The 10,785-nt window shown below is 36.4% G+C and overlaps 1 protein-coding gene across 1 annotated transcript; it reads right to left on the minus strand.

The window, feature by feature from the left end:
- Positions 1 to 9,175: 9,175 nt before the first annotated feature.
- Positions 9,176 to 9,700, minus strand: LOC113324216 (uncharacterized mitochondrial protein AtMg00860-like). The gene has a single exon (XM_026572537.1). It carries the CDS (start codon positions 9,698 to 9,700, stop codon positions 9,176 to 9,178), a length of 525 nt encoding a protein of 174 aa, XP_026428322.1.
- Between the last annotated feature and the right edge of the window lie 1,085 nt (positions 9,701 to 10,785).

Raw genomic sequence — 10,785 nt, forward strand, 5'->3', positions numbered from 1 at the left:
GTTTAAGTTCATAAAATCTCGGCAAAGACCTTCCGCCGGTTTGCAGACTGGTTTCGCGCACTAGTCTAGTTTGTCAACTCCAGCAGAATTTTTCTGGATGAGAAGTTCGGCAGTTCACGGACTGAGTTCGCGGACTTGGCTCACGCCATTCTCCGGTTTCTCTTGATCAACAAAGTTCGGAAACTTTAGTTCAAGGAATATGACTTGTACATAAATATGTTTCCACAACAATGTTTATGTCCATCATTGGTTATGTAATCTTAAATCTCATTTCAATCATTGAGACATTCTTAGAGGACGTTATATAGTTGTTATTCACAAACCATTTCTCGTCAAAGCAATTTTCAAAGTGATTGAAACATATCATGACTTTCATCACTAGGTAAAGATAAACTTGATTTAAGTGAAACGCTTACCAACACATATTTCGAGATATCGATAGGCGAGGTATACTCGGCTCGAAATACCAAATGTGTATAATCCAGTCTATGTATATAGCATACGACTTCTTGTCTCAAAGAGTAGGAGATAGAGTAGATAGACTTTTGAGTGACAGATAACTTCAAGTCTTCACATACTTTTTTGTCGAGAAGTTCCACCGGTTCCTTGAGTAGTTCTTCTTCTTGTATGATGAATCGCCATGAATTCCTTGAGCTCAACTACACTTTCTATCCTAGTCCGAGACTTAGCTATAATAGACTAGAAATCAAGACTTATAGTTTCAATCACTAACATTGACAAACATGCTTGAGATAGAAACGCATGCGAGTTCGACCGAGCAACGCTCTAACAATTATCAACCACAATATATTCTTTTCCTCTATCATCTCTTAAAATTTTGATACTCTTACCAATTTTTTTCTCAGCATATGCTTTAAAACTTCTAAAAGCATGAAAATCATCAGTCTTTTGTTTAAGTAAATATACCCATGCTTTCTTACTATAATAATCAATGAAAGTTATGAAATAGTTATTACCTCCATGTGATGTAACTTCTACTGGACCGCACAAGTCACTATGAATAATCTCTGATTGTTGTTCAACTCTTCTAGCTTTATTGACTAGAAATGGATCTCTGTGCTTCTTGGCAAAGATACAATTCTCACGTCTTGATTCTGGAAGTTCAATGAAAGGTAACCCTGACACTATCTCCTTCTTTTCCAAAATTTGTAAACTATTAAAGTTCACATGTCCCATTCTCTTATGCCATAACCAAGAATAATTGTGCACACTACTACTGTAGTAACATTCCTTTTGATGTTGCATTTTTCAAGGGAAATAATCTATTTTTGGTCACATGTACTTTTGTTATCAACCTTCTTCTTCTATATCTGATGAAGCAAAAACTATTGTAAATATTCATAGAGTATCCTCTTTCAGACAATTGACCCTTGCTTAGTAAGTTTTGATGTAAACCTGGTACATAATATACATCCATGATGTATGCCTTTGAACCATTCTTAAGAACAATACCTATTCTTCCTTTTCCCATGACTGAAATTGTAGAACTGTTATCAAACTTCACAGTTGATCTTACAGACTCATCAAGACTATCAAATAAGTCTTTTCTGCCACACATATGATTGCTACAACCAGTATCTAGGTACCACTTAAGTTGAGGTTGCTCTTCTGCTATATGACATGCAAGTAGCATGTTTTCAGCCTTCTTTTGTTCTTCTTCTTCTTTTTGACTTTCAGTTATATAATATTTGAAGTTTGATTTATAATTATTTTCAGTAGCCTTTCTAAGTTTTGGACATTCAGAAGCAAAATGCCCAAAGTCTCCACAGTTGTAACACTAGAGCTTTGCTATATCAATTTGCCTGCTTCCCTGATAACCCCCATTAGATCTTCCTCCAGTATTATTCCTTCCTTGATATCCTCCACTGTTGGGTCTTCTTCCAGTATTAGAACTTCCTTGATTATTAGTCCATCTGACTTGAATTTGAAGTGCCTCTTCAACTTGTTTTGCAGTAGTTTTATTCTCTAGTAATCTTTGTTCATAAGCTTGTAATGAACCCAACAACTCATCAAGAGTCATAGTTGCAATTATATTGCATTCCTCTATAGAAGTGACCTTAATTTGACTCAAACTTCTCAGGAAAGCTTCTTAAGATCTTATCTACAATTGCAGAGTCTTTTATGATATCACCATTAGCCTTCATCTAATTGACAAGATTCAATGTATTTGAGAAAAACTCTGTTATTTTTTCAGTAGTTTCCATTTGCAATAATTCATACTTTCTCTTCAAGGTTTGTAATCTAACCTTATTGACCTTGTCAGATCCTTTGTAATAGCTTATCAAACCATCCCATGATCTTTTAACTTCTTTAATGTAGATAACTCTATCCATGAGAGATTAATGAATACCTTGATGAAGAATATATGTAGCTTTAGAATTCTTTTTCATGTTTTCTGTTAAAGTTGCTTGCTGAGATGCTTCAACTACTGCTCCTGTTGGTTCTACATAACCATCTTTCACGATATCCCATATCTCTTGATATATGAAAATATTCTCCATACGTAACCTTTTTTTACCTTCAACAACTCATACCACATCCCTAGAATATGATACCAGTGCTCTGATACTAGATGTAGAAAATTTGATATCAAAGACTTGATGAAAAACTTAACTCAAACAATTCTCTTAATTTTATGTAATTCGACTCATGGCTCGACAACCTATTTATATGTTTAACAAACTTGACTCTCAAGCAATAAACACTTTCCTAACATAATCAAACTCTAACGAAGACTCTTCTAGAAAATTCTCACGTAAACAACCTCTAAAATTAAAACAGTAAAACTTGTAGCCCAAGTTTACTTTTAAATACTGTACCATCGTGTCAACCAAACCAGTTGATCCATGCACTGTGTCAAAAACACTTGTTGACCCACTCAAACTCTATTAATTCACATTGTTGATCCCTATCAACTGTATCAACAACACTTGTTGATCCTTAGTGTAATCTTCACATTATCTTGGTTTAACCTTCAACAATACTTATCTACACAAAAATCTATGAAATGAGAATCAAATTAACAAATCAAATATAAGAACAATGAAATGAGAAAAAACAAAAATAGCGAAAAATAACCAAAATTGTGAGAAAAACATCTTAATCCGTTTGGTGTAATGAAAGATGAATGACTGTGAATCTGGGTATAAATTTCATTTATTTACTGGGTATAACTAATCTTAAATTCCATTAAATACAAAAGAAGATAAAACGGATGCGTTTTTTCTCAGTGTTGGGTGAGGGAAGAGTAAGAGGTTTAGAAGTTATTATTTGAAGTTAAACGGGAAAGCGAACGGCTGAGGGTGGGGCTAAAAGGAAGGGAGAGTACCTAAGTTCGTAAAATCTGGACCATCCTTTATATGTCCGAAATGTAGATATCCGTCGATGTGGAAAAATAACATTGTCTCTTATAATATAGATTACTACAAACGGCATGGGCTATTTCACAGGGTTATAAATGTGGGTAGTTTTTGGTTATACAATAACTTTGGTATAGGTATGGCCTTATGGGTATGTGTTTCACAGGGTAATAAACTCTGGTAGTTTTTGGGTATACAGTAACACACACCCCATATTCAGGTAATGCCGTCAACAAACCCAGAACTGCATTATTATTCAACATTGTTCATTAAATTGTGCTTCATTTTATTAGTAGCAAAAAGTTTCGGTGAATCGAGCAAAAAAAAAAACAACAAAATAAACCGACAGACACATAACAGGTGTGCCCCTGTTACCGGGGACCACAAATTCCAAAAGTATGTGAGGAGTGCGGTTTTTTCACGGTTCATCTAGAATCGCTGTATCAGTAGATCTCATTTTGAGTAGAAACAAATAATTTATAAATAAACACTTACAGCCCATGGAAACCTTTAGTTGTCCGGTTACTCCGGTATCTCATACGTGAAAATGAATGTGCATATCATCTTGTATGAGTCTATGGAGTTCCTGGTAACTTAAAGTTTTGATGGTTGATGTTATATGGCCTAATCGAGTGACAGCACCATTGTAATGCAAGTTGTGTAACAACATGCAGGGGCTAGGGCGCCACAAATTCTTCACATGGTGTTTGGCCAGGGCCAAAATAACATTTAAAGTGGAAATAAATAAATATTATTAATTTATCGTAGAAAACATTTGAAAAAATTTCGCATCGCTAATTGTCGAGGATGGTTTCTTGATTATATAGTCCCATGCTCCATTAGTATTGCTCCCCACATGATCGATGTAGGTGCATGGTCCCCTGCATGGCCCATAATTAGATTCATGTAGATTTTAATGCACTAATTCCCTGGTTATTACAACAAAAAATCTCCGCATATTGGAAATTAGAACTGAATCAAAAAGACCAAAAGTTCAACCCTGCAATTCCATCAAAATACTTTTAAAGTCATATGTGAACGTGTTTCTTAAACCAACTGGTGTCTTCGGTGATTAAGTATCTATAAACTACATCAGAGTATCAGACAAATGGCCAATAAATTTTTTCTTTCAATTAATACTGGAGCGTTACAAACTCAATGAATAAAAATTACAAATGGCCATCTGGATACTCCACGACTGTTGTATATCTGATATCTCCCGTTGTCATTGTTTATGACAACAACAAATAACACCAATATACTTGATGTCCTTGCTTAGATGCTTACAGATGCCGATAGGTGGTGGCTATGGGCATTAGTCGTCGGATTTTTAATAAAGTCATTTCCTTCTACACCTGGACATAAACTCTGTTGTGTAATTTTTATTTTCTTATTTCGATACTCGCATACTTCTTGGACTCAACTGATAAAACATGAAATAAGAATTTAGTTCTTACCAAAACTTAGTTACAAAGCAACATGCTTAAAATTCATGGTTACATTCATTAGTGGTGTTGTACCTATCATACTGACATAACTGGCCAAAAGACTAAAAAGATCTAGCCTCACACAAACTTATGTATAAAAATCTTGACCGAAATTGGTGTTGTAGATGCAACTGATAAAGACTATGAATAATTAAAGTGAGATCAATAGTACATCAGGAACAATTATCATACACACAAAATTAAAATTATACCACCATTGTTTCGTGAGCTAGGTTTCAACTGTTAGAATATCAGCCGTTAATCATGTTTAAGATGCGCTTTATTAGCTTTAACATGCTTTACATAATTAAGATTACGAGTTACAACTTAGGCTGATAGCAACAACTTACTTTATTCATAGGATTACATGTTCTACATCTGGAAACATTAACATGAACATGTACAAAAGAAAAAACATGTTAGTACTTGCTTTATCATGTTTTATGCTTAAACCTAATCATGTTTAAGTACAACTACTTCATACTCCTTCATGCTACATACTTAAGATTAGGAAACACAATCAATACATGATACATAAGAAATACTAAAGTTTAGGCATGCCTGTCTTTACCTTATTGAAGACCAAACAATAGTTAACAGAAGATACCTTTAGTTCTTTGAGAAACAGTAGAAGAAAATAGATTGATGATACCTTAGACTAAGTTCTTATTCATCTTAGATTGTTGTTACTTTGTAGACAATCACTTGCAATAGATACTCTAGGTTAGACTTCTTTTGCTGGAAGTTCTTCATCCACTTCTATCACCCTCATCTTTCTAATGGCAGAAATAAACTTTAAATAAGGCTAGAAGGGAGTCCACCTCCAACTGACTTAGACATGTGTACACACTCAGCCATCATGAGGTGGAGACATATCCCTTAACTGAAAATATAAACTAATATACCCACTTTATGGATTAACTTAATGTATTTGGCCTTATGTAGACATCCCACAGAACAAAAAGTTTTTCCTTTAGTACATGATCTAAACCTAATACCCACACTTGATTAAGATTAAGCTAATCCGGTTTTATTAAACTAAATATGATTTGCTGCTAAACCATAAAAAAAAATCTAACATTCTCCCACTTGGTTAGGAAACAAATCATATTTATTTCTTTTGAAAAACATTTAGCAAAACACCTCCCGGATCAGTAACAAAAACGACTGTAGGTGCGCACCCATTTTGGAAAACAGAAAATTTTAATAAATGTGCAAAATATCATGTATAACTGAAGCTTAGATTAAATGGAACCCTGTTGTCGGACCATAGAGACGCACACACCATTTAGAAGATGCATTGGCCATTTCTACAATCACCATACTATACGGGCCATTATCCTTAAGCTAAACTTCATTGGCATACATAGTTCCAGGATGTCTATAAACTTAAGGTTACACAATGAGCTGTTCTTTATGCTCATTGACAAGGACACTTTATGATCTCAACAAGATCCTTCATACCTCTAAGGTCTTAAATGAACTCCACTTTATGCTCAAACTGAAACACTAGTTGAGTATTTAACTTTATGATCTCAAAAGAGGTCTGCACCTGCACAAACACAGTTATGGATGCTCCCACTGAACTATACATTGCAACAAAAAACAGGAACTTTAATCCCAATAGACTCTATAGTATAACCATATATTAGAGTTACATCATTAGTGAGACCTAAACATGCATATTACCTACCTTATAAAGCTTATCTGTAAACTGAAACATGCTTGCATTACCATATTCACAAGTAGAAACACACATGGAAAAATAACACAAAAGACTAAAGAGAAAATGATACTCACAGATGATGAAGTCTCGGAGATGATCAACATCGAATCACTTACAGATGTCGGAGGCGTGAACATAGACTTTGATTACCACAAAATCAGTTCAAGGACTTGAAGAATATAAGGCCCAACTGATCACTGACTTCGTAAAGCTTTAACCTTAGGATGTTGAAACTCTTTGAAGTGTCCGGAAGATGTTCGACTATCACAACTTGCATCTAGGACTGATTTTAATAGAACTTGGAAGTATCTAGCTTTGTTTCTTACTTTCTGATGTTGTATAAAAGCTTGTTACCATTCAGTAGAATAAACTTCAATGAAGACTTATGAATTTCCATTTTTGTGATGTTGCATCTGCGAACGAACTTCTGGAGGGATTGGAAGAGGATTGAGCAGTGATCGTCTGTAGTGATCTACACTACAAGATTGGCGTTAAGAAGCAGTAATTCCAGATCTAGAGTCTGGGATAAGAGAATAAAGAATAATTGAACAAGAAGATAAGATGGTTTTTCATTAGCTAACAAACAAAAGGAAATACAAGGATAATAAAGGGTTACCAACGTACACTCCCACACGCTCATGCACACATGCGCAATAATAAAGGATATTACAGCAGCCACTAACAGATAAGGGCACCTTCCCGGCCTGCCCATAAGAATGTAAAACTGTTTTCACTACATTTCCCTCTACTTCTTGAGATCCTTGTCCTGAAGGATCAACTTTGGAAACTGATTTGCCATGAAATATTTTTCTTCCCATGTAGCATTCTTATCCGACGAGTTCTCCCAGCTAACCAAGACTTTTGACACCCTTTGCTTGATCTTCATGATCTCTCTAGTGGCTAGTACCTTCTATGGAGTGATCTTCATCCCTCCCTCCTTGGTCAGAGGTGGTAGAGTAGTTTGTGGGAGCATGCCAGTACCCAGCTTAGGTTTGAGTTGAGAAACATGAAAAGTGGGATGTATCTTAGAATCAGAAGGAAACTGGAGTTTGTAAGCCACCTTACCTATCTTGGAGATAACTTGATAAGGACCAATGAATTTAGCTGGCAGCTTTAAGTTCCTTCTCAGTTGGACAGAGGAATGTCTATATGGCTGAAGGCGTAAGTAGACCCAATCCCCTACCTCAAATTATATCTCTACATGTTTCTTATCAGCTTGTTGTTTAACTCTATGTTGATCTTCCTCCAGTACACCCTTTAGTAACTGAGCCATAACTTGTCTCTGATGTAGATACTCATCAGATGTAGCGTTCACTCCTGTATAAGGGAACTATACCAAACTGTGGAGGGGGGTAACCATACAATGCTTCAAATGGAGTTAGTTTCAGGCTTGAGTGAAAACAAGTATTGAACCACCACTCAGCTAATGGTAACCATGATACCCATTTAGTTGGCTTATAGCTGGTCATACATCGAAGATAGGTCTCCAAGCATGCATTCACCCTGTATGTTTGACCATCAGTTTGAGGGTGATAAGTTGTACTCATGCTCAGGGAAGTACCCAATTTGGTGAATAGTGCTTGCCAAAAATTGCTTAGGAAAACACTATCCCTATCTGATACAATGCTCTTTGGTAATCCATGAAGTTTAAAGATGGTGTCAAGGAATACCTTTGCAACTGATACTATGATGTATGGATGGCTCAATGCTATAAAATGACTGTATTTAGTAAATATGTCCACCACCACCGGAATTACTTCTCTTCCTTCTGACTTAGGAAGTCCAGTGATGAAATCCATACTAATATGCTGTCAGGCTTGTTCAGGTATGGGCAGTGGCTGCAGTAAGCCAGCTGGTAGTGCCGATTCTCCTTTGTGTTGTTGACATATATCACATTCTTGTATGAATTTAGTGATTTTTACCTGCATTCCACCCCAATAAAAATACAATTTGTCCTTCTGGTAGCTAGCTTGAATACCTGAATGTCCACTTATATATGAAGAATGAACTGCTGTGATGATTTTCTGTCTCATTTCTCCATGGTTGCCTATATAGATTCTGCCATTGTATTTGAGCACTCCATGGTCATAAGTATATCCAGGCTTCACCTCTCCTTGAGTTAGGAATCTTGGAATTAATTCTTGAGCCAATGTGTCATTCTTATAACTGTCTTGGATTTCTTCCATCCATGTTGGCCTGACTTCTAACAATCCATTACAAGAGGAGGGATCAACTAGTTGTACTCTGGAGAGAGCATAAACTACTTTGTTGTCAGCTCCCTTCCTATATCTCAGCTCATAGTTGTACCCCAGTAGCTTAGATAACCACTTTTGTTGCAACATAGTATGCATTCTTTGCTCAAGGAAATACTTGATGCTTTGATGATCTGTGAAAATAATGAACTTGTTGCTTAGTAAATATGGTCTCCACTTAGTTACTGCCATCACTACACTCTTCAGTTCCTTCTCATAAGTAGATAAAGCTAAGAATCTTGCTCCCATGCATTTACTGAAATAAGTTAAGGGTCTTCTCTCTTGCATGAGGACAGATCCCACTCCAGTGTCACAAGCATCAATAGCTATTTAAAAGGGTTTGTTGAAGTCAGGAAGTGCCAAAACTAGTGTAGTTGCCATGTCCTTTTTGAGAAGATCAAATGTTGATTGTGCTGTGGCAGACCATTGGAAGTTATTCTTCTTCAGCAAATCAGTCAATGGTTTGCAGAGCAGTCCATAATTTTGAAAAAACTTCCTAAAATATCCAGTGAGTCCTATGAAACCCCTCAAGTCCTTCAGTGTTGTAGGAGTTGTCCATCTTTGCATACACTCAACCTTGGAAGTATCAGCTAATACTCCTTCTCCAGAGATGATGCGACCTAGGTATTCTACCTGTTTCTGCCCAAAAGAGCATTTACTCTCTTTAGCAAACAAGGAGTGTTGCTGCAAGAGATCTAGTGTGAGATTCAGGTGTTGAATGTGTGTTTCCTCATCTGGACTGTATATCAATATGTCATCAAAAAACACCAAGATACATTTCCTCAAATAAGGCTGGAAGACATCATTCATCAAGGCTTGAAAACTTGCAGGAGCATTAGTCAAGCCAAAGGGCATGACTAGGAATTCATAGTGACCCTTGTGTGTCTTGAAGGAAGTTTAATGAATATATGAAGGATATACTCTTATTTGGTGGTAGCCATCTCTCAAGTCAATGTTGGAGAAGAACTTGGCTCCCTTGAGTTCATCTATAAATTCTTCAATGACTGGTACGGGGTACTTATCTTTTACAATTATCTCATTCAATCTTCTGTAATCAACACAGAACCTCTAGCTACCATCCTTCTTTCTAACCATTAATATTGGAGCAGAAAAGGGGTTGTGGCTAGGCCTAATGACTCCAGTTGTAAGCATCTCTTGCACTAGTTTCTCTACAACTTCTTTTTGGACATATGGTATTCTATAAGGCCTTTGGTTTGGTGGTGATGCTGAGGGTTTTAGTGGAATATGATGGTCATGGGCTCTGGTGGGTGGAAGGGAAGTTGGCTCTTGAAATACAGATTGATAGTTTTCTAAAAGGTTCTGTATATTTTTAGGAGTTGGGTTACTTTCAGGACAAGCTGATAGTGAATATATGCCCCATAATCCCATGTGGATTCTTTTGAAGATACTTATGGAAAGCCTTTTCTGACATCATGGTTACACTTACTGGATCAGTGTTTCCCACCAGCTCAATCTTCTGGCCCTCTCTATAGAAGGTGATCTTAATTTGTTTGAAATCAAATTGGATTGGACTGATTTCCTTCATCCAGTCCACCCCTAATACCATGTCACACCCACCAAGGTTCAGTAGCCTGACATCAAATTTGAAAGCATGCCCTTGCATTTCCCAACTGAATTTTGGGCATTTGGCTTCACTCACCAAGGTGTTGCCATCAGCTACTGCTACTTGAAATGTTGTAGTTGCTTTTATAATGTTGCCACTACATTTAGCAATTGCAGGGTCAAGAAAGCCGTGTGTGCTTCCACTATCCACTAAGATGGTAAAACTTATCTTCTTGTTAGTAAGGCCTTGAACCTTACTTGTGTTGTGAGATATATGACCTGAGAGTGCATTCAGAGATATCTCTACTTCTTCTTCCAGTTCTTGTATAAATGGTACATTGGATGGAGAACCTTCCTCTGAAGTAGCTACATCTTCA

This window comes from Papaver somniferum, chromosome 11, assembly GCF_003573695.1.
Source record: "Papaver somniferum cultivar HN1 chromosome 11, ASM357369v1, whole genome shotgun sequence".
In the NCBI taxonomy this organism is placed as follows: domain Eukaryota; kingdom Viridiplantae; phylum Streptophyta; class Magnoliopsida; order Ranunculales; family Papaveraceae; genus Papaver; species Papaver somniferum.

Excerpts from the sequence above, each read along its gene's own strand:
- LOC113324216 (XM_026572537.1), bottom strand. The coding sequence starts at position 9,700 with ATGCCCTTTGGCTTGACTAATGCTCCTGCAAGTTTTCAAGCCTTGATG.